Raw genomic sequence first — 24,478 nt, forward strand, 5'->3', positions numbered from 1 at the left:
AAAAAGAAAAAAAAAAGCCACTACTGAGTGATTTATCCTAAAATTATAAGTGATGCATTTACATTCTTTTCTTTCTGCTACATCCTCCTCACCACCATCTCCTTCAAACCATTTAACTTCTCTATTATCTAATTTCTAAGAAAGCTGAAAACACAGCATTTACGAACAAAACGGCAGTCTCTTTCACAGCTCTGAAACCCTTTAAGAACTTAATATGGATAAGCCACAAACAAGTTCTCATTTGTTCCTTAGCCTTAGCACATAAGCTATAAGATGAAAAATTAAAAGAACAAACTAAAATAGTCTAAGAATCAAAACCACATTTCTTTATGCCAGGCAGTTTTGGGGTTTTGGTACTACACTAACTGATTTTGTAGTGATATTCTCAACAACTTCTTTCACAAACTCTGCCCACTTCACAATAGCTGGTTCAGTGACGAAGGCAAGTTCAAACTATACTAAGTATTCAGTTAGATATGCTCAGAGTCCTCAGCCTAGGTTCTTCTTCATATCTCTCAACTACAGAAAAATCTAAAGGGAACACAGAATAGTTTCTCAATCCCTCTGCCATTACTCAACTGGGATGTTCACTTGATTCCAATTATTATCCCAGCCTCAGCAAAGAACAATTAATTCTTGATTAAGACTGATGTGATTCTGGTATTACTATGTCCTACTTTCAGAACATAGCAAAAATGGTATGGATAATAGTTTAATATATATATATATATTCTGATATAGGCAGCAGGGACCTATTTAGCCAAGCAGTATGTCCCTGTGTGATTTGAAATTTGAGTCCAACAGGAATCACATGTGTATTTATAAAGCCTTAGCTGCCTGAGGTACTATTAACTATCAAAGAAACTCTGTAGCTGGATTATCAGGCTATAAAGAGAGAAACATTGAAAGAAACTCGAATATATACTCTAGCATAAAAAGCTTGTATGTTCCTCAAAAGAGTAAGGATCCTTAAAATAGCTAATGTATTCCAATTTGTTTACTGTTCTCCATTTTTGTTTAATAAATCCTCATACCAAGGGTTGATTTTAACAAGACTGCTGTGAAAATGGACCTCTGGGGCACTGGAAACTACAACCCAGGAGGCTTAGCAAGTAGCAGGTGAGTTCCCACAAACATGTAATGCTTTAAAAGAAACACCTCCTATCAATGGTGCTTCCTGGACTGTGGCCCAATCCAGCCCCAGCAGAGCCAAGTCCTATGAAGCTGGTGGGTGGCTACCAGTGAGAGTGAAAACAGGGAGAGCAAGAAACCAGATCCCTAAGGCCAATCATCCTGTAGATGGTGATGTTGCACTAATATTTCCCTAGCCAAGTTCATGCAACAATCCTAATGCTTTTTTCCCCACAAGGTTTATTTATGTGAGGAAGAGAGAATAAGCATATAAGCAGGGAGATGGGCAGAGGAGAGGGAGAGAGAGAATCCCAAGTAGGCTCCTTGCTGATCTCACGACCCTTGAGATCACAACCTGAGCTGAAATCAAAAGTCAGATCCTCGGGCAGCCCGGGTGGCTCAGAGGTTCAGTGCCTGCCTTTGGCCCCGGGCTGTGATCCTGGGGTCCCGGGATCGAGTCCCACGTCAGGCTCCCTGCATGGAGCCTGCTTCTCCCTCTGCCTGTGTCTCTGCCTCTCTCTCTCTCTCTCTGTCTCTCATGAATGAATAAATAAAATCTTAAAAAAAAAAAAAAAAGGTTGGATCCTCAACCAACTGAACCATCCAGGCGCCAGCCACCCCCAATGCTTTTTATCTCAGTTTCCTTTCTCTATTTCTTTTCTTTTTTTGGAGGGAAAAGACTGTACCAGAACTTAAAATTTTAGGGGTGTCTGGATAGCTCAGTTGGTTGAGCGTATGCCTCCGGCACAGGTCACAATCCTGGGGTCCTAGAATTGAGCGTGTCAGGCTTCCTGCTCAGCAGGGAGTCTGCTTCTCTTTCTCCCTCTGTACACACTGTCTCTCTCAAATAAATAAAACTTTAAAAAAAAAACTTAAAATGTTATGATTAGCCAAATTTTTCAAAATAAATCTATGAAACTATAATTCTACCACAGAGAAAGCTGAAGCTAAAAGTATATACTTCCTTTCATTTACTTGGCAGTGAAAAAGAAATGACTGTTGAAGATCTCAGTAGGACTTGCTCCCCACTAGGATATAAACTTCTTTAGGGCAGGAACAGTGTCTGTCTGGATCACTGTTACCCCAGGGCCTGACACATTGCCAGAAATATAAGCATGCAATAAATATTTCCTGAATAAATGAAATTTATGAATTTTTATATACTTATAAAAACTGCTTTTACCTAAAAAAAGCAAGCTTTAACATTCTTGGTTATTTGAAATCAGAGGATTTGTAGCAAGCTTAATTTTTTTGTCTGTCAGAGGTTTATTTATTTTTTAAAAGATTTTATTTATTTATTCATGAGAGACACAGAGAGGCGGAGACACAGGCAGAGGGAGAAGCAGGCTCCCTGCAGGGAGCCCGACAAGGGACTCAATCCCAGACTGGGATCACACCCTGAGCTGAAGACAGGAGCTCAATTGCTGAGCCACCCAGGTGTCCCTTGCCTGTCAGATGTTTAAAGTCACTTAGTCATTTTAAAAGTCAGACAATAGTCTAAAATTGTAATATTAAGTCAAGGAAAGTGACCTACAGACCCAAAGGTCAGAGAAAACAGCAAATAAAAACACAGGATCCTGACAACCTAATACACCCGTAACTCACCTAAAGTGAGCTGAACTGACTGATCACCTATGATGCCATAATGACAAGCAAATTGGCAAGTGAAGACTTGCATTACAGGGAAAGGAAAGAAGCCTACTCTGGCTTTTTGTTTGCTTTTTAAAAAGCTTATATTAAAACAAAAGCAAATAGAACATTGGTGGTGGCAGGTGGAATTGCACTGATCTTTGAGGGATCCAGGAGGGTACTGGATTTACACCCAGGCAGGCAGGCATGCTTGTTAAAGTATTCCTGTCACAGCTATGTTCTCAAGATAGTAGAAAGCTTAAGTCACAGACAAAAAAAAGCCTTGGGCACCTGCTGTATCAGGCCTCAAAGAACAGGTGAATTTTAGTTCCACGTCCATGCTGACAGATTTTTCCCTTTGAGTCAGAAACCAAAGGAATACATGACTCAAAACACCAAATTCTGTGATATCCATGAGGCAATCTCTTTCTGTGTAAGTTCATAAGCTCAATAACTACTTTGATTTTTGTATTTTCCTACTTGACAACCTCTTTACATACATGTGCATAAGCAACTGCTACAATACAAGGGTGATAGAAAAATTTGCACATACCACCTTCTGGCATATCACTCAGAAGCTCAACAGGACTTTAGGCACATTATTTAACTTAAACTTTCTCTTTGCCAATAAGGTAAATATAAGAGTCCTCATTACAGCCATCAAAGTGATTTTATGCAAGAGAGGAAATACGGTTTCTAAGAATTACTTAGTTCTCTACATACTTAGAAGAATAAAATATTTTTCTTTCAAAAATTTGGTTTTGACTACTAATTTAAAAGAAAGGTAACTAAAAGGGCACTTGTTTGTGCTGCCTAGCAGCTGTCAGTTACCTCATTAACGTTGATCTTTGACTTTGCAGAAGATTCTAAAAAGGCACAGTTACACCACTGTCTTGCTAAATTCTGACCCTGCTCTTTGCCAACTACTCGCTCATCTTCCAGGTCACATTTATTGCCAACCAAAATCATTGGAACCTGTGGAAAGGAGAAAATGTAATATGAGCAGTAGCATACTTGTTCCTTACCCCCTTATAAGTAAGCAGTCACCTGTCACCAATCGAAATGTATTAGTTAGAACTATAAGCTTTGCCAAGTGATTAAAAAAATTTTATGTATACACATATACACATTGGGGGGAAGAAGGTAGATGGAGGGGGAAGAAACAGAAAAAATATGGAAGAGCTCTACTATGCTCATTTGCTAAATTATTTTAAGGATATAATCACATAATTCTTATGTGGACTACTACTACTAATAGCTGGATTCTATGTACAAAAATCCGAAGGAAAAGAAATCTCCTGCAAGCAGAAAAGAATGTATATATTCACTGGGCCTAATTACAGTTTAAGTGCTTCATCTCACAGGGCCAACAAACACAAAAGCAGTGGCAAGACCAACATAATAATAGGTTCTCCTTCTGCATTTTACATTAGATCTGAAGACCAGTTTAGGTGAGGTGTTAAGAAGGAATAACAATTAAAAAAAAAAAAAAAAAGCCACAGAGCAGCTATGCCTCGCCCTTTCCCCTGTATCAGAAATGCTGTCCCTACTTCCAATAAAACAAAGTGCTAACAAACTGTACAATGTCCTTAGATAAAAGGCGTCCACAGAACAAAGTCATTTGTGAGGAGATGGACGCTACACACAAGAAAGGATTTAAGGGACATGGTGGGTCTTGTACCTAAAACAGGCAATTATCACAAGTTAGATGAAACAAACAAGACATCTACAACTCCATCATTTTTAGTTATGACACAAGATAAAGAGACCAACATTGCTACATTGCAGTGATTTGCATGTAATTGCCTATGAAAACAGAAGTCTCTTAGATAAATTATTCATGGGAAGGAAGAAAACTATTCATTAGGTTATGGATGATCATGAGTCCTATGGTAGAAATCCCTTCCGCCTACGGTATTACCCAAAGTTAAGGTCCTGAGCAGGTGCATATGTTCCCATTAATAATGAGAGGGAACATGTAAAAACAGAAAGGTACAAATGAAATTTTATATCCCAATTTATACAGCTGAAAAGGAACTCTCTGTAATTCAAAACTGAGGTAAACAAGTAAAATGTACATCTTTGCAAAAAGGCACAACAGCAATGATGTTATTCACCAAATAAGGCATGAATTCTGCAACAAAATATAATTAAAAAAAACATAAAAACCCAGTTAATTAAAATCTTCAACATAATTCAAAGGAAAAAACTCTTAAGTACAAACGATACCAGAGAATTTTAGAAATGGAACATATCACTATGGTTCTTACTAATGTTCTCTGAACAGTTTCTGATGTTAACTATCACCATTCAAAGCTCAAGTCCCACCACTTCTACCAAGTCTTTGGACTCCTCTTCCTTCCCTCCTGCACTTACTAGCACAAAGCACAATGAGTACACTTTATCATACATGCCCTCCTTTTCTAACTATCTTATCATATAATGTATAGGTAAATTGAGAAAACTGTAAAAAATTTTTGATCACAGGAATGCTTTTAACTATATGGTAGATAACCTCCAAATCCTCTTAAAAGAAAAACAGACACTTTTTATTTGGCCACAGAGAACGAGCAGTATGTCTTATAGAGAGAAAAATACTTACATCTTCTGTGTCTTTAACCCGTAAAATCTGTTCCCTCAGGTCCTGTAAGTCATTAAACGTGGACTGAGCTGTAATAGAATATACTAGTGCAAACCCTTGGCCATTCTTCATATACAAATCCCTCATCGCTGTAAATTGCTCCTACAAAAAAAAAAAAAAAAAAAAAAAGTGCAATTAAAAGTACAATTTCTTGAATGTATTCTGAAACAATTTAAACCCAAATCATTACAAGTGAGCGACTGAATCTTTTCTTACATGCTATCATGACAGGAAATATAAGACCTATTATACAGTTTCTAGAAACTCTGAGGTAGATGTTCTTGTTCCCTACTTACATGACTAGAGGCAATGACAATGAACTAAGGAATTAGGAGAGAGATCTTAACCACCTTAACATGTTTTCTGTGTGGTTTAGAAAACTATACATAATTCCTTTTTACATATAGATCCTATTAAATTATTTTGATACCACTAAAGATGATCTCCACGGAAGTGCTGTTAGAAAAGAGAAGTCCAAGTACTGAATCCTGAGGTCCTCCAACATAAGGGGTTGGGGATATGAAAGCAAATTAGGAAAGGAGAATCAGGAGTAACCAATGATAGAAGGAAAAAACCAAGTGTTGTTTCCTGGAAGCCAAATGAATAAAATTTTTAGAGGAGAGTAATCAACTGAGCTGGAGGTTGCCGAAAAGTCTAAGGAGTTGACAATATGTGCAGAGGGCTGATCATGAATGACAGGCCATGACTTGAAGCTGTGTGAAGAAGGGGGTTAGGACATAAAGACACTCAAAGATAGTGGGATAAATGAACTGCAGGTTCCAGTGAAGTTGAAGGTATAAAAGGAAGGGAGATGAAAAAACAAGAAGTGGAGAATGAGTAGCATGCTTGAATATGAGATGAAGGTGGTATCACAGTTATTGGTAATCATATAGTCTAGATAAGACCATGGTAGGAATAGCTGAAGCAGTAAGGAGGTCAATAAACTGACAGGTCGAGGAAACTGATCATCTATAATATATATATAGATTCTATTTGAAAAACAAAATCACCAAGAATTCTGATTGAAGCAGTGATGAAGAGAGTGAGCAAAATCTTCAAGGAGTAAGGAGTGATCTGGGACATGATTAATAAGTATCAACTATTTTCTAAGCTTTATGGGAGGCACTAGGGACACAGACAACTAAACAGGCAATTATAACACAATATGTGTCACAGCACTAGGATGGGAGAGTGACAAGACATTTAAGAGCACAAAGGAAAGATCTCAATGGAAGGGATGAACTTCCTTAATTTGGACAAGAGGAAGAAGAAAAAAGAACTCCTTCGTGCTTGTGGAGGAGATGAAAGGAAAAAGTAGAAAAGTGTTAACTGTTGGGGTGTCTGGGAACAGAGGAGAATGACTACTGATTCAGAAGCTAAGGAAATTGGGGCGGGGGGTGGAGAAAGGAGATTTTTTTGAGTCAGCAGATACAAGAAAGATGTAGTACTAATGATCCCAAGTTTCCTACTGGAGTCAAGATGCATTTTCCCACAAAAGAATGGGAAAATATGATATAATTAGCTCTACTAATGCTCCATTCTACCTATATGCTTTTCTTAGTGACATGAAACTTTCTCATCATTTATAAAAATGTTTGGAAAATTTGTGCTAAATTTTAAACAACTTACAACATTTAAGAATACCATCCATTTTCAAACTGAGAATTGCCTAATAGGTAAAGTCTATGTATATGGAGAAAAAAAGAAAAATCACTTCACGTGTGTACTTTTTATGGCAATATAAACAGGAAATTATCAGCAATTAATAAAATTATAAAGGAGGTGACAAATGAACACAATGCAAATAGAAGCAAATACTTGGAGCTAATACTACAATAACAGGCATTGTGCCAAGTGATTTATAATCACTATCTCATTTGATCATTACAAGCACTGTATGATATACTAATGTCATCAGGAGTAGTCATTTAAAGATGAAAAAAATGAGGCTTCAAAATAATCCTAAAGATTTTTGTCAGAAAACATGTATCTGTCAATAGCTCCTTGAGATGTCAAAATGCTAATAAAATGCAAAAACAACTTTGATAAAAATTAATGACTATGGTGCCAAGACAAAGTCTCACATAAACCCAGAGAAATACATATTTTAACTAAAATTCTGGATTCAAAATACCTTTTTAAAAAAGCAGCAATAGGGACACCTGCACCCCGACGTTTATAGCAGCAATGTCCACAATAGCCAAACTGTGGAAGGAGCCTCGGTGTCCATCAAAAGATGAATGGATAAAGAAGATGTGGTCTATGTATACAATGGAATATTCCTCAGCCATTAGAAATGACAAATACCCACCATTTGCTTCGATGTGGATGGAACTGGAGGGTATTATGCTGACTGAAATAAGTCAATCAGAGAAGGACAAACATTATATGGTCTCCTTCATTTGGGGAATATAAAAAATAGTGAAAGGGAATAAAGGGGAAAGGAGAAAAAATGAGTGGGAAATATCAGAAAGGGAGACAGAACATGAGAGACTCCTAACTCTGGGAAATGAACAAGGGATGGTAGAAAGGGAGGTGGGCGGGGGTGGGGGTGACTAGGTGATGGGCACTGAGGGGGGGCACTTGATGGGATGAGCACTGGGTGTTATTCTATATGTTGGCAAATTGAACACCAATAAAAAATAAATAATAAAAAAAGCAGCAATAGGGTAATCCTTACTTCCATATAGGAAGAAGATACCCAACACACATTCTATAGGTGAACTCAACATAAAATTTAAGAGTGATATGTAGGCATTAAGTACATCACAGATGGTTGGAAGCACGTAAGAAAATTTAAGAAGCCCTACATTTAGATAATTTGTTCTTAATCAGAATAATTACTTTTACTCAGAAGAATTATTCAGATGACAAAACCTATTCACTAACTATAATCTATCAGAAAAAGAGAAAACATCCTTACTGTTCCTGCTGTGTCCAGGATTTCGAGCATACACTGTTGGCAATCTACTTCAACTTGCTGTTGGGAAAGGGAGGAAAAATGAGAAAAGTGTTATCAAAATCAAAATGTGAATCTGCTTTCCTGTCATCTCTTCATTCCAAGTACCTATTACAATTATAAAGCCTTTTTCTAGGAGTTTGCCCTATTGGCTGAGACTTAACTTGGTACTATAATAAAGAACAAGAGGTCTCAAGCATGTTCTATTAATACTATAGAAGCCGGGACTGTTAATGCTGAGTTTAGGTATTTTCTGATCACTATAAACTGAGTAAAGATTTTTGCTATTTTTAGAAGGCAAGGGTCATATTCTCCAATTCAAGAAAAACTACAACAAACAGGTATAGTTCTGACAGAAATAAAAATGTATAAAAATAAGTATATTATCTTCAAAGAAAACAAAGCACAAAAGTATTAAATAGCTCAAAATGCAGATAAGATTTTGGGGGTAAAGAAAATTCTGCCAACTTACCACATTCAAGTTGTTAAAGTTTTACTAATATGTCCCAAATTTGGTACATAGGAAAATTTTAATAAGAGATAAGGGGAACACAGATGTGCTAAAATGGAAACACTGAACTTATATAGTCCTCAGGACTTTAAGAAAAAGACCCTACGCTATGTGCAAAAGGTGAAATTTTATATACCGAATTCTATTTCCCCAGTGTTTTATAAAATAAGAGAAGGTTGGCCTAAAGAGAGTATCAAGATCAACTGTGCGGAAAATTTTTAATAAAGAATTTTTAAATTAGAAAAGAGTCAAATCTTCAACATTCTAGGTACAAATCTGTTTATAGTTACAACTTTAGCCAGCAACTTATTTGGGGGCAATTTTAGTAATGCAACACTGTCTTCTAAAAATAAACGTATTGATCTAAGGCCTATTTTAAATGCTTCTGTGTCAGATCGGGGATTGCTAAGAAGCACCCTTGGTGGTGCTACAAACTCATTGTCCCACCACTTACAGGACTAATGTGGTAATCTGCACAATCAGTAAATGAGAATGCTCAATGAATAATGAATTAGGTAGTTTTTCAATGTAATTAGAATACATTTTTATTTTCAATTTGCAGATAATGACTGCTGCGCCAGTATGGCTGGTTGAGCTTACAAAATTTAACAAAATTTATAACACTATTAAAGGTAAATTCTACAACATGTAATGAAGTAATCCTTTCCTATTTGTTGAAAGGTAGGTTTAATTTTCTGCCCTTCCCCCTGCCCGCCTTTAACATACTGGGAAATAAAATCATAAAAATTCCTCATAATGCTAGTCTCATAATGAAATACAATGGTCAAGATTATTTGTCAAGACTATTTAATTTTTTTTTCTTTTGAATTTTTTAAATGTTTTCAGAACTTTGGCTTTAGGATGACAATAAAACCAAGCAGAAAGTATACTGATTCCATACACCCTTCTCTGTTCCCCATTAGCCTCTCCTACCATCAGCCTCCCATACCAGAGTGGTACATTTGTTAGACTCAACAGACCTGCGTAGAGACATCATGATCACGCAAAGTCCACAGTTTACATTACTGTAAAAAGTACACAGTTACATTGGTATTGTACATTGTGGGTTGGGAAAATGTGTAATGACACGTACCTACCATTTTTAATCATAGAATCCAGTATCTAATTTCTTACAGTCTAAAGAGAAAATATCTTCAAAGTTATAAAACTAAATAAAAATAAAAACCTTCAGTCACTGGGTAACTTCGAGTATAAAGGTGATCTTAATTTTCCTTCACAAAAAGAATTGTCAAAAATATACCTACTATTTATACACAATTTTTCTACATTAAAAAAAAAAAAAAAACACCAGAGAAATGTTGTACACTAAAGGACAGATTACTAATCAGTAACAGAACACAGAGCTCTCTGTGGCTAAGTAGTACTTTATGAGAAATATTCTGTCTTGGTGAAACTTAAAAACCGGGAACATTTATATCACTTCTCAAAATAACTTGTAAAAAGCAATTCTATGAATCAAGTTTTTAAAGCCCTAAGGAACTATTTGTAAGCATGTGTATACAAGTTTCACATTTTTACCTTTCTGTAGGAATCTTCTATCGTTGGGTCATATTTTTCAACAAAAATTCCCTGAACAAACTGAACTGTCTAGAAAAAAAAAGCAGAGAAAAGTTAAGAACCTAAAAATCAACTCCTCTAGAATGCTACTTACACCCTTATAAAGTGATAAAGACTAAATGAAATTATGTGAAAATTCTGGGTAAACACACAGATGTACAATTTCATTATTTTTTAATACAAGGATACACCCACAACTAGGAGGTACATTAAGAAAGGAGGCAGTCTCATGTTAAAAGCTGTCCAGCAATGCTGCAGCCAACTCATACTGTGAAATAATTACTATATTAAGTTTCAAAATACAATGAAGATACAAATAAGGACACAGATCCTAATTAATGAAAAAATGAAAATCTATCAGTATTAAAACTCCTAATACCTCTTTATGTATCTATAGAAACTTTATCTCATGCTCTTAAAGGAATGAGACAAAAGGTTAGAAATTTTTTTAAAAATCTTAAAAGTTTATCTAAATTGTGAAGGAAAAGAGAAGAGGAAATTAAAAAGTACTGAATTTACTAAATTTATAGTCATGTTCGAGTTTCATGTTCTCCTTCAAAGTTATTTTTTCCCATTTGCCAACTGAGATTTAAATATACAACCTCCCTGATTCCAAAGCCTTACTTTTTCATTGGAGACACAGCCTACTCATCTTTTTTCAGATTATCTACTTCTCTCTCTCTAAAATTTCTGTAAACACAGGCTTGAAACTAGGTATTTTATCATTTGGTAAATAAAAAGAAGATGGTTGTGAAATACTGACTGCACAGCTTTAAAACAGGGTCTGGTACACTGCCATCTAAAAGCAAGAATAGGTAAGAACGTGACCTGAGGTCACCTACACTTAAATTATGCACTATTTTAGTTTGAGCTAAACACATTAACTGGAATATAGTAAATTTCACACTTCTTCCTCCTACTATGCTCCTGTTCTTCAAAGGAAACTCAAGATATAATTACACCAAAAACTTTAATCATTATTTTGATCAGGGATTTAATCACCTCATATTCTTAATACTACATATAATTCAAACATTAGGAAAACTTCCTAATATGCTTTATGCAAATATAATCCAAAGCAGATGTTTAGAAAGAATCTTACTGTCCTCATAATACCATGACATACTCCCTTTCTCTCATAAGTTTACAGTGTTTTCCAAAGGGTATGTAACATATGATGTAGCAAGAAACGAGGTACAAAAGCAGGTATGAGAACTCAAGTGCTTTCTATAAGCCAGTTGTTACAGACTTGCAAAAATTAAAAACAATCTCCCACTTTTTCACTTCCTTCTTACTTAAAGCCATCTTTCATTATTTCTCTGAATCTCAGCCTCTCAGTTCTCAGAGACATTCATTCGTACCAACTTTTTTTTTTTTTTTTTTAAGGATTTTATTTATTTATTCACGAGAGAGAGGGAGAGAGAGGCAGAGACACAGGGAGAGGGAGAAGCAGGCTCCATGCAGGGAGCCCGACTTGGGACTCGATCCTGGGTCTCCAGGATCACGCCCTGGGCTGAAGGCGGTGCTAAACCGCTGGGCCACCCAGACTGCCCATACCAACTTTTATTTTAGTTTTCCTACTGGATCTTCCTCTTCTTTCCTGACCTACTGTTCTTTCTGTGTTAAAATAAAAAACAGAGACCAGCTTGAAAATTCTCTGAACTCTGATGAAATTTATGAGTTTCATCATGTAAACAAAGCTTAATTTAGCTTATTCAGCAAAGCTAAATTGACCTGGGGGTCATATCTTGCTTATGCCTCTGGAAATCAAAAGCAAAACTTACACTGTTTCCCAAGGTTGATATGAGGTAACCCCTAACCAATTCTCTCTCACTTTAAGAATATTCTAACACTATAACCAGTCACTGTAAAGAATAGTCACTGCTTTCTCACTCTCTAAGCTGCATTATAACAATATACCCCTGAGCTTCAGTCCATGTTCTGGTTTGTAGGTTCCCAGTTTGCAAACTGTCTTTTTGCAATACGTGCACAATAAACTTACTAATCACTACTTCAATGATTCATTAATTTTATTTGTTATTTCTTGAACTTCTGACATCTGTCACAATTATTCCCTTCCTCTATGTCGTCATTTTCCTTTCCACAGAATTATTGCCACCAGCATACAGTTTGTTCTCCCATCTTCCACCCAGAAATAAAAATTTCCCTTAACTCCACAATTCCTCCAGCTTCACCCTCCCCTTCACTGTTCCTCTCCTAATCACACTTCACCTGCCTACAATCATGGTTCTGTTTCTTCAGCGATCATTTACTCTTCAACCCACCTAGTATGGTTACGGCACCATCACCTTATTGGAGCTTGCTTTTATCAAGCCCAGATACCTGCATGTTCCTGTATCATCTCTTTCCTCTTCTTTATTCGACTTCTGACTTCAAGTAAAGATGCTTTCTTTACATTCAAGTGTAAGATATACTCTTCTATGCTGGATCCTGCAATTCTACCTACTGTTTAAAAGTTCAGAGGTACTCACTCTTTTTTCTCTAGTCTCTCCCTAGACAACCTCAATTATTCCCACGGATTTTTTACTTTTAATTACTTTATTTATTTTTGAGAAGGTAATCCATGGACAAAGGACAAAATACAAAAGAGTATGCAGTGGTAACCAACCTTACCTATCACCTTTGTTCCCAGTTATCCAATATCACTCCCCCAGGTAACCGGTAGCTTCTTTAACGTTTCAGAGATAATCAGCATATTTTATACTATCTTCCCCTTCACTTTCCTTTTTTTCCTTATAAACACAAACAGTAGTCTACAATGTTTGGTACCTTTTTTCTCCCTAAATAGTACATCTTGAATATCACTATGTATCAGTATATACAGAGCTGTTGCATTCTTTTTAATAGTTATATGTTATTCTACTCAAAATGTGTATTAAAAACTTACTTAACCACCTCCACTGGCAGACATTTAGGGTGTTTCCAAACTCTTACCACTATAAGGAATGTTGCAATGGATATATTTCTGTGTGTGTGTGTGTGTGTGTGTGTGTGTGTATGTATTTGCAATCCACATTCTTGACCACATTATTTTGTAACATAGGAACTTATATGTGAAATTTGAAGAGACTTGCTACACTGAAAGTTATATGCATTTATTCTTATTTTTTTAAGTTTTATTTTTTAATTTAAGTAATCTCTATAGTCAGTGTGGGGCTTGAACTCACGACCTCGAGATAAAGAATCCCATGCTCTTCTGACTGAGTCAGCTAGGCACCCGGAAAGTTATATGCATTTAAAATGACAGATGTTCTCATTCACCACAGAGGTACTACCTTATAGGTACTAATTTGAGAGTAACATAATTCTTATGAAATTAAATACTGTGGACATATTCATGGTTCCCCAAATCGTATCATAAGTCTCTTTTAAGCTTATTATCTTGAAGATCCAATTACTTATTGATGTATTTATGTTAACATCTCACATAACCAAATTTGACATTACTCTTGATTTTCACTCTCAGATCTCCTCATTCATTCTCCAGTGATTCCTTTCTACTTAAATGATCCATCCATAAAATTAGTAACTTAACAACTAGAATTGTGGGAATCATCCTCAATAGCTCCTTCTTTCCTAGTTCTCACATCAATCCAGCATGAAGTTATTTAATTCTCAAAACATCTACTTTTCTCTCCTTCACTGCTATGGCCCCCATATAAGCTTCCACAAACAATAATCTGGGGTTCGGAATTAGCTCCGAACTGTCCAGTCAGCCTCTCTTCTAAATCACGCCACACAGAGCAAAGTATTCTCTTTAAAACATATTATCTAATTCTGTCAACACCCCTGTCACTGCCCTCACCTCCACCCCAAACCACTTTCAACTGCTTCTCACTGTCATTAGGAATAAGTTTCAAGTTTTTTTTTTTTTTTAATGATTTTATTTCTTTATTCATGAGAGACAGAGAGGCAGAGACACAGGCAGAGGGAGAAGCAGGTTCCATCCGATTCCCAGATCACGCCCTGAGCTGAAGGCAGACGCTCAACCACTGAGCCACCCAGGCGTCCCAGTTTCAAGTTCTTATATGGTCTTCAAGTCAAGATCTGGTCTCTGCCTCTCACCTCATTTACTTCCTTCCAGTTTACTCAGGCCTCAGCAACTGTCACCAGCTCTCAGTTATTCAAATGCTAACTTAACTTAGGCTCTTTGAATAGGAGTCTCTCTTAAGAGTGTACTTTTCTTTCAAAGTATCTCTCTCACAATTTATAATGAGGTAGTTCTTTATTTAACTGTGCAATTATTATATCTCCTCCACTATAATGGTAATCCCTGAGGGACTGTGACTGTTTTTGTTCACTGTTGTAACCCTGGAGTCTGACAGTACAGAAGCTCAACACATATTTACTAAATAAATACAGCATGTGTACAAAAAATAACTTCATTTCACTTAAGTCTGGGGTGGGAGTAGGGTAGGACTTACTGGTATCTGAAATAATCAGTCACTCCCACTAGAATGTAAAGTTCCTTAAAAAATCAGAACAATCTTATTCTTTGAATCACAATCACAAGTGCTGGCAGCCAGTAAATAATCTGGTTAATGAAAGAATGAGTGAGCTACCACTGTAAACTACACATCTGTGGTTACTGAATGAATCTCCATTCCCTGTGGGCCAGATACTAGGCATATAAAAAATGCTGCCACCTTTTCTTGGTAGTGACTAAAAGTCTTAAGGCAAGCAAATATCAATGTTCTTCTTGTACTATACTAATTAAGTTAGAGTTAGGTGGCTAACTTACCAGAGCGGACTTCCCCACGCCTCCTGAACCAAGGACCACTAGCTTGTACTCACGCATGATGTGGTCTGTTTAAATACTGACAATCTGGGGAAAAAAACAAAAACCTAAAGATTAATAAACATCTAAGAATAATCTAAAAATGTATAACTGTTACATAAGATAAGGCAATATTTTGGTTTTTGTTTCCTTTCCTCCTTAAGACTATTAAGGGGAAGACAGGCACACAGTAAGACCATGCAGATTCTAATCAAGTTTATAGGACTACTGCCAGGCATTTTTTAATTCATTAAAGTTCATCTTTGACTAGGCATCAGTCATCATTAGAGCCTGTACATGTTACTTGTAAGAGTGATCAGAAAATAAGGTGATTAAAACTAGTAGTTGTTTTAGAACTACAATCATGAACCCAATTTTTTACAAAGCTATTGTTTAAATGACTTAACATACTTTTTTAAAAAGTTCACTCATGAGCTTTAATGGATATGATATTTTATTTGCTAATATCATATAGTAATTATATACTATTTTGTTCATTATTCTATTATAGCTAAACCATGTAAAATGTTACCCTTGAAAATTATTAGGCTATGAAAGGATTATTATTAGTGAGATTGTAAAAATTCTAGAAGTATTAGCAGTATATTCCATAAGACCAAATTGTAGAAAGAGAAAAAAAGAAATATAAACTTTATTTTTTAACTCCACGATTATCTTAAAACGTAAAAAGGCAGGAAAGAATTTCCAATGGTCATGATGGAATAAGTATGAATGGACAGTAAACAGCTAAAATACCAGATAAAATACACAAAACAATGTTTTCAGACATTTGAGAATAAGCAGTGTAGGACTATGATCTCTGAGAGATGCAACAAAATGAAGGCCTATATCTGCCACGGCTTTCTGCTTTGGAGGCACTTTTCAGACAGTTGTACAAGGAGGAAGAACTCAAGCAGATGCCAAAATGTGTATCAGAGAGAGGGAGTTATGCATAGAAAATTCCAGAAATCTGCACAGGGGTTCACTTGAGTCTCTGGCCAAACATTAAACAGAGCAAGCAGGATGAAACTCCATGAGGTAAAGGCAAAGAATAAATAGAGATCTATAAGCTGAGCATTCCAGAGTGCTGAAAATACTGGAGTTCTGGTCAGAAAAGTTCTCCTTGTTGAAACACAGGCAATTTCCTTGAAATCCCAGAAGATTCACAGACTTCTTGAGAAGCTATGCAAGACAGAAGAAAACAGAGTATCTTTAAAATGCTTAAAGGGAACTTGGGTGGTTCAGTCAGTTAAGCACCAGACTCTTGGTTTCAGCTCAAGTCATGATCTCAGGGTCCTTTGTCAGGATCTGCGCTCAGCACAGTCTGCTTCTCCCTCTCCCTCTGCTACTCCCCCTGCTCTCCTTCTCTCTCATAAATAAATAAAACCTTAAAAAAATGCTTAAAGAAAAAAATGGTCAACCTAGAATGCAATGAATATATCCTTCCAAAATGAAAGTGAAATAAAAGGTGTTTTTTTTGTTTTTTGTTTTTCTTCCAGATAGGAAGGAAGCAAGGAAGGAAGAAAAAGGAAATGAAAGAAAACAAAAGAAGGAAAGGAAGGAAGAAGGAAAAGCTGGGGGAAAAAATTCGCCAGTACACATTTTTAAAAAAGCAAAGGAAGTTCTTCAGGTGGAAGAAAACGATAACAGATGGAAACCTGGATCTACCTAAAGGAATGATGATTACAAGAGGAATAAAAAGTACCAGAAATGGTGAATGAGAGTAAATCTACAGGCTTTTTTTGACCACTTAAAGCAAAACTAGGAGCTCCTGGGTGGCTCAGTTGGTTAAGTGCCTGCCTTTGCTCAGGGGCTCAGGTCATGATCTCAGGGTCCTGGGATGAATCCCCTCCTCATTGGATTCCCCTCAGCAGAGAATCCACTTGTTTGCCCCTCCTCTTGCTCGTGCTCTCTCTCAAATGAATAAATAAACCCTTAAAAAAAAAAAGCAAAACTAATAATGTATTACAACGTTTTACAACATACGTAAAGACGTATTACAATAATAGCACAAACACACAAAAAGTAAGAGAACTGGGAGTATATTGTTCAAAGTTCTTACAGTGTATCTGGAGTAGTATAATAATAATATAATAATAAGTATTTGAAGATAAACTGTCATATATTAAAATAAAATCTAGAGCAGCCACTAGAAAAAAAACTGATTCACCCATAAAACAGCAGAAAAAGCACAAAAAAGCAAGAAAGAACAGTGAAAAGATGAGAAAAAGATAAAACAAATAGCAGGAGAGCAGAATTAAAAGGCAACCACATCATTACATTAAATGTATATCACCTAATCGAATATTCCAACGTTCCAATTCAAAGTCAAGATAAGAAAGCAAGACTAACCATGTTGTCTTCAAGAAACAAACTTTAAAAAAAGACACAGTAAAGTTAAAAGTAATATTTATTGGTGATATGTCACAATTGCTGCTGATATCACTATGTAGTTTGTTGCCTGCACTCAAAATAGAAACAAATACTAAATTTCATTTAGAAGTTAGTGAAAAATAAAGATTTTTTTCTATACAAGTGTTGGGGACCCTAGATTATGATTCCCTACCTATTCTAAGCAGTTAGCATATTGGTTACTCTAATTAAACTCAAGCTTTATGGTTTTACATCTTCTTTATACCCTTTTACATTCTTAAGAGTTTATAATTACATGGATTCTCCAGAATGGATGTCTGATTTTCTAAATACTTTTTCTCCATCTATTTGTATTATATAGTTTTTATTTTTCTTTCCATCCATATGTCTGTTCATTCCACCTCAAATTTGTTCTAAGCCAGTATATAGTAGGGTCTAGCCTATGCAAAAGGAAGAAGTAAAATTGTCTTTATTCACAGATAACATGATCCCACATGTACAATACACAAATAAGCTCCCAGACTCATAATGTGAATCTAGCAAGATTTCAGGATAAAAGGTTGATACAAAATAATAACTATTATATTTGTATATACTGGCAAAGAACTGAAAAATGTAATCTAAAAAATACTATTTATAATAGTATCCAATAAGAAATAAAATACTTAAAAGATGAATTTAACAGAATATGTGCAAGGCTTATATACTGAAACTAAAAAACACAGCTCAGAGAAATTAAGGACACAGTAACTACACAGACTTGCTATGTTATATTAAGATATATCCATAGTATTGTTAAGATGTCAATTCTCTCCAAGCTGGGTCTACAGATTCAATGCAATCCCAATCAACAGATTTCTTTTTTGTAAAAATTGACAAGATGACTTTAGCATTTTTTTGAAAATGCAAATAACTTAGTACAGTTAACAGTTTGGAAAAAGAAAAAAGTTTTATATACTATCTGATTTTAAGACAATATAGAACTACAGTAATAAAGATACTGTTATATTGTCATAAAGAGAGATCAGTGGCACCAAATTAAATCCAGAAATAAAACCATATATTATGTTTGGTTCATTTTTTTATAAAGGGACTATATAGTACCCATCCTTCAAGCTATCCCCCCAATGATCCTGGTCTCCTGGTATTCATAACTTGTTCCCTCTCAGTTTTCAAATCCTTGTGTAGTTTCCGACTAAGATTGGTTGAGTGACAACCGAATATTGCAGAAGTGACCATATGTGACCTCCTTTAAAAGGCACTGCAGCTTATACCATAATCTCTGGAATCAGTCTCCCTTAGGGAAGCCACTCACCATATCAGGAGGACACTTAACCAACAGCCCTTCAGAGAGGCCCAAATGGAGAGGAACTGAGGACTCCTACCAAGAGTTAGCACACTTTACGAAACACCTTCAGAAGCAGATCTTGCAGTTTTAGTCAAGCCTTAATTCAGAGGATTGCAGTCTCATGAGGCTATGAGCCAGAACATTCCAGTCAAGCCACTCCCAAATGCCTAATCCACAAAAATTGACAATAAATGATTATTACTGTTCTACGCCCAATGGGATTTGTGTTAATCTGTTACACAGAAATAGACTGTTTCAGATAGGGGCAAAAATAATTCAGTATGTATAAGACAGTCTTATGAACAAGTCAAGCTGGAAAAAAATGAACTTCAACCCTTACCTTTATTCATAATAGCCAAAATCTAGAAACAACCCAAGTATCCATCATGAAGTGAATGGATAAACTGTGATATATCCAATCAATGGAATACTATTAAGTAATAAAAAACAGAATAAACTACTGACAGATTCAGAAACAAGATGGATGAATCTCAAAAAAAAAAAAAAAAAAACCAAAAGAAAACAACCCACACAGTAAAAGAGTGACTACTGTTCGATTCCACTTACATAAAATTCTAGGAAAGATAAAACTAAGCTATAGTTCCAGAAAGTTACTTGGGGCCAGTGGTGGTAGGACAGGCATGATCACTATAAAGGAACTTTTCTGGGTGATGGAAATGATTTGTATCTTAATTATGGCGGTGGTTACATGGGTGTTTCCATTTATTAAATTTTATTGTACATTTTAAATTAAAGATTAATTAATTATTTGAGAAAGACAAAGCACACAAGTGGGGCTTGAGAGGGGTGGGCAGAGGCAGAGGAAGAAGCAGAATTCCTGCTGGTCCAGGAGATCATGACCTGAGCCGCAGGAAGATGCTTACTGAGTCACCCAAGCACCCCCTTTTTGAATTGCATTTAAAACAGGTACATTTTAGGAACCCTTGTGCATTGTTGATGGGAATGTAAAGTGATACAACCACTCTGGAAAATAGTATGGAGGCTCTTCAAAAAAATAAAAATAGAATTACCATATGATTCAGTAATTCCATTACAGGTACCTACCCAAATATGAAAACATTAAACCAAAAAGATATCTGCACCCTTATATTTATTGCAGCATTATTTATAATAGCCAAATTATGGAAGCAATCCAAGTGGCCATCAATAGATGAATGGACAAAGAAGATGTAGTATATACAAACAATCGAATATTAACCATAAAAAAGAATGAAATCTTAGATGCCTGGGTGGCTCAATGGTTGGGCATCTGCCTTCAGCTCAGGGCGTGATCCTGGGGTCCAGGTATCGAGTCCTGCATCAGGCTCCCCGCAAGGGGCCTGCTTCTCCCTCTACCTATGTTTCTGCCTCTCTCTGTCTCTCATGAATAAATAAATAAATAAAATCTTAAAAAAATGAAATCTCACCATTTCTAACATGAATGGATCTATAATGGAGTATAATGCTAAGTAAAATAAGTCAGAGAAAGAAAGTACCACACGATTTCACTCATATGTAGAATTTAAGAAACAAAATAAATGAACAAAGAAGAAAAGACAAACCAACCAGACCCTTAACTATGGGCAACTGATGGTTCCATGGGGGAGGTGAGTGGGAGGATGGGGGAAACAGGTAAATGGGATTAAGGATATACTTACCATGATAAGCACTATAATGTATAGAATTGCTGAACCACTATATTATACACCTGAAACTAATATAACACTGTATGTTATACTGGAATTAAAATTTAAAAATAAATAAAATTTTTAAAATTTAAAAAGAAAAAAATAGGGACATTTTACTACATGTGAATTATATATATAGCTCGTAGAATTCACTTAGGAAAACCCAATGGGGAAAAAAGGGAAATGTCTCAGAATAACAGTTACACATACAGTTTTATAAAGTGAATATGTCCCCCAATGTGATGAGATTAAAAGGTGGGGCCTTTGGGAGGTAATTAGGATTAGATGAGGATTATAAGGACACTAGTCCAGTCATCTAAGAGTTCCAAGAGCTTGCTTCTTTCACTCTCCACCAAGTGAAAATATAGGCAGTCATTTATTTATAAGTCAGGAAGCAGGTCCTCTTCAGACACCTGATTTCCCAGTGCCTTGATCTTGGACTCCCCAGCTTCTAGAACTATGAGAAATGCATTTGTCATTTAAGCCACCCAGTCTATGGTAATTTGTTCCAGCAGCCCTTACCCACAGTAAGGGTAAATTATAGTGGACTATCCAACAGACATGGTAGCAGGTATGACTGTTGTTCTGAATCAAAACACATTTACCAAATATATCCCAGGTACTAGTTCTGTATTAGGTGGAAGGGAGGCAAAAATGAAAAATATGTTTCCCATCCTCAAAGAGCCCATGGAGGAGGAAAAACTAAAATTACAATATGATGTGAACAGTTATTATAGAGCAGAGATTAAAGGGTTGGGGAAGTATGGAAGAACACAGGAGAGAGCAGGTTGGTTTTTCAACGGAGGTTACATAAGATCTAAGAGAAAAACTGAATAGGAATGTTCCAGGTAAGTAGGGAAAGACATTCTAAGCAGAGGAAATGGCTTGAGCAAATACTCTAAGTCACTAGATATACAAGATCTAGGGAATACCAGACAACTGGGTGTGGCCAGAACACACAGTTTAAAAACAAGGTATGGAAAATGGAGCAGGGTATGGAACCTGGGTTATGCTTGCAAAGGCACTTACCATGTAAAAGAGAAATTCCTACAATTTATTTAGGAAGCAAAGGGAAGAAACAGTATTTTTTTTTTTTTTTAAGTAATACAGTCAGGTATACCTTCTGGAAAGACAACAACTAACAGTCTACTAAACAGAATGAAGGAGACATGAGAGGCAAGAATAGTTAGAAAGCTACTGAAATAGCTTGGGTGGAAAATGACACAGGCCTGCACAGCAGCACTAGTGCTGAAGAAGCGCAATGGTTTTCTGAAGGTAAAACTGACAGGCCTCTAGCTAGTTACAGGTTATTATTAAGGGGATTTAAGAGGAATCAAGAATAACTCCTAAATATCTACTCTAGGAAAATTGGTGGCTAAAAGGAGGTTTAAAAAGAAAGTTAATATTCCTGCTCAAAATTAAGTTTGAGATTCCTATGGGAAAAGTAAATCTAAGTCTGGAAGCTCAGCAGAAACTAAAGGGCTAGAGGGTAGAGACTTAGGAGTTGTTTTAAGAAATGTTTGTAATTGAAACCATAGTAGATGAGATCAACCAAGAAGGATTTATTCAGTGAAAACAGAAGAAATCTAAGAATCGAGCACTGAAAAAAGACCACATTTTACAACACAGATGGACAGGAAGTTCAGAGGAAACTGTGAGCTGAAAAAGGTTTGTGCTCAACACTAATCATCCTCTGTCTGTATCAGGTGGCTCTCTTATTTCCATGAAAGCAAAACAAAAACAAACACCTTGACTATTAAACACAAGAGCATGTAAATATATCCAGACAGATCTTATCTGTAAACCCTTTTTCAGGTCCCTCATGGTTCTGAGCTGGGGACCACTGTCATTTTAACAAGGCGTAAATACATCATCTCTCTAATCCAAATATGTGTATCTTTCCAGAGGGAATCCTAATATAGCAAGGCTCATTTACATTCCCCAAACTGCCTCCTAGGGCAACAGATTTTGGGAAAAGCACTCAGACACAGCCAAATTATTTTGGGTATTCTGCAACAACAAAATATTTGGCCCCTGTTCCTCAACTCAAGCAGTAAAATATTCAAATCCCAAAGCCATTTTTCATATATATAGTATATATTTTTCATATGTACTATATATCCCGAAAATTATTTTCTTTACACATAATACCATGGGTCATGAATGTATACACATATGCACACATGCAAATGCAAAAATAATACAGCTCAGATAAGAAAACAGACACATACAAATATACAATAAGGAATAATGTGGATTATTTTCTTTTGAAAGGGGTTAATTCTAACTCATTACTGCCAAGTTAGAAAACCACTATGTTCTTCGAAGCAAACCATGCCTTTTTATGGAAATCTCTTGTGCCCTGCATTCCCAACACAGCACCAGAAAATTTCTCTCTCTGGTTAAGATTTCCTGACAAATAAGGAGGACAAGAATAAACATTACACTACACTATGTTTAAATTTTAAGTCAATCTTAAGTTCCTAACATTATAGTCCAAGCTATAATACAACAAATTTTTCATTCTTCCTTCAAAACTACTTCTAAATTTCACAAAATAACATGATTGTCTTTATGACACAAATCAATCCCAATTTTGTTGTTTCAGTTTTTAAATATGTAAACTAATTACAAGGAGACAGTTTCTCCTACATAAATGAACCTATAAAACAAAATTCATTTAAGAAAATTCTGTTGTGATGAGAAATTTCAAAGAAAGTTTTTTTTACATTAAAGAACACTGAAGGTAGTTTCTTAACAAGCAGTTATATTGTTGATTATATTTACAGAAGCCATGAATATTTTAAGTATTTATTTACATATTTTAGAGAGGGAGGAAAAGGCAGAGGGAGAGGAGAAGCAGACCCCCCCACCCCGAGCCCAGAGCCCAACATCAGGCTCTATCTAACAACCCAACCTGAGATGAAACCAGAAGTCCCAGACACTCAACCAACTGAGCCACCCGGTGTCCCAGAAGCCATGAGTATTTTATTTTATTTATTTATTTTTAAGATTTTATTTATTTATTCATGAGAGACAGAGAGAAAGAGAGAGGCAGAGACACAGACACAGAGAGATCCAGGCTGCCCACAGGGAGCCTAAAGCGGGACTGGATCCCAGATCCCAGGATCACACCCTGAGCTGAAGGCAGATGCTCAACCACTGAGCAAACGCAGATGTCCCAAAATAAGTTTAATTACTTTTTTTAAAAAGATTTTTATTTATTTATTCATGAGAGACACACACACACAGAGAGAGAGAGAGAGAGAGAGAGAGAGAGAGAGAGGGGCAGAGACCTAGGCAGAGGGTAAAGCTGGCCCCATGCAGGGAGCCTGATGTGGGACTTGATCCTGGGACTCCAGGATCACACCCTGGGCCGAAGACAGGCGGTAAACCACTGAGCCACCCAGGGATTGTCTTTTCTTGTTATACCTACTGAAGTCAGTATTCAACAACAGAATGCCTGAATTATAGTAGGTGTTCCCTTTCTGGAAATTCAGTCTAAAAACATCTCCAGATATGATCATCTAAGCCCTTTGAACTCTACCTTCACAGAATAGTCCAGTCCCTCCCTGGGTAACCTAATTGTTAGAATGTTCTTTACACCGCTCTATTTCTTTGTAGTGGCTACTTACTGGGTCTCTGTCCTCTGAAGTTAAACAGAATAAAGAGAATTCCTATTCTGAAGTCTATATCCCTCAAATATTTGGAAACACTTATCCCCTGCCCCTAATATCTTCTATTTCAGGAAGCAGTCCATTTCCTTTTTCAAATGGTAAAGGTTTCAAAATCTATAATCATTCTGATCTCCTCTGCAAATTC

General features: G+C 36.2%; 1 protein-coding gene and 1 long non-coding RNA gene across 6 annotated transcripts in view; one reads left to right on the forward strand and one right to left on the reverse strand.

The window, feature by feature from the left end:
• The window catches only part of LOC112663894 (uncharacterized), a 30,522-nt gene extending 13,240 nt beyond the window's left edge, over positions 1–17,282 (forward strand). Inside the window, exons 3-5 of one of the 2 annotated variants that reach the window (XR_003139433.3) lie at positions 1,039–1,119; positions 9,434–9,552; positions 16,747–17,282. This is a non-coding gene — a long non-coding RNA (uncharacterized LOC112663894). The remainder of the gene's footprint in view (positions 1–1,038; positions 1,120–9,433; positions 9,553–16,746) is intronic. The other variant, XR_004806189.2, reaches the window with a different exon arrangement.
• RAP1A (RAP1A, member of RAS oncogene family) overlaps positions 1–24,478 on the reverse strand; it is a 70,413-nt gene that overhangs the window by 5,786 nt on the left and 40,149 nt on the right. For all 4 annotated transcript variants that reach the window (XM_025452889.3, XM_049095376.1, XM_035700706.2 and 1 more), the window contains 5 exons: positions 15,212–15,295; positions 10,411–10,479; positions 8,325–8,381; positions 5,363–5,503; positions 3,592–3,735 (listed from right to left, as the gene is read on the reverse strand). In XM_025452889.3, the coding sequence (XP_025308674.1) occupies positions 3,592–3,735; positions 5,363–5,503; positions 8,325–8,381; positions 10,411–10,479; positions 15,212–15,268 (468 nt within the window). In that variant the 5' untranslated portion in view covers positions 15,269–15,295. The remainder of the gene's footprint in view (positions 1–3,591; positions 3,736–5,362; positions 5,504–8,324; positions 8,382–10,410; positions 10,480–15,211; positions 15,296–24,478) is intronic.

The sequence above is a fragment of the Canis lupus genome, chromosome 17 (genome assembly GCF_003254725.2).
Source record: "Canis lupus dingo isolate Sandy chromosome 17, ASM325472v2, whole genome shotgun sequence".
In the NCBI taxonomy this organism is placed as follows: domain Eukaryota; kingdom Metazoa; phylum Chordata; class Mammalia; order Carnivora; family Canidae; genus Canis; species Canis lupus.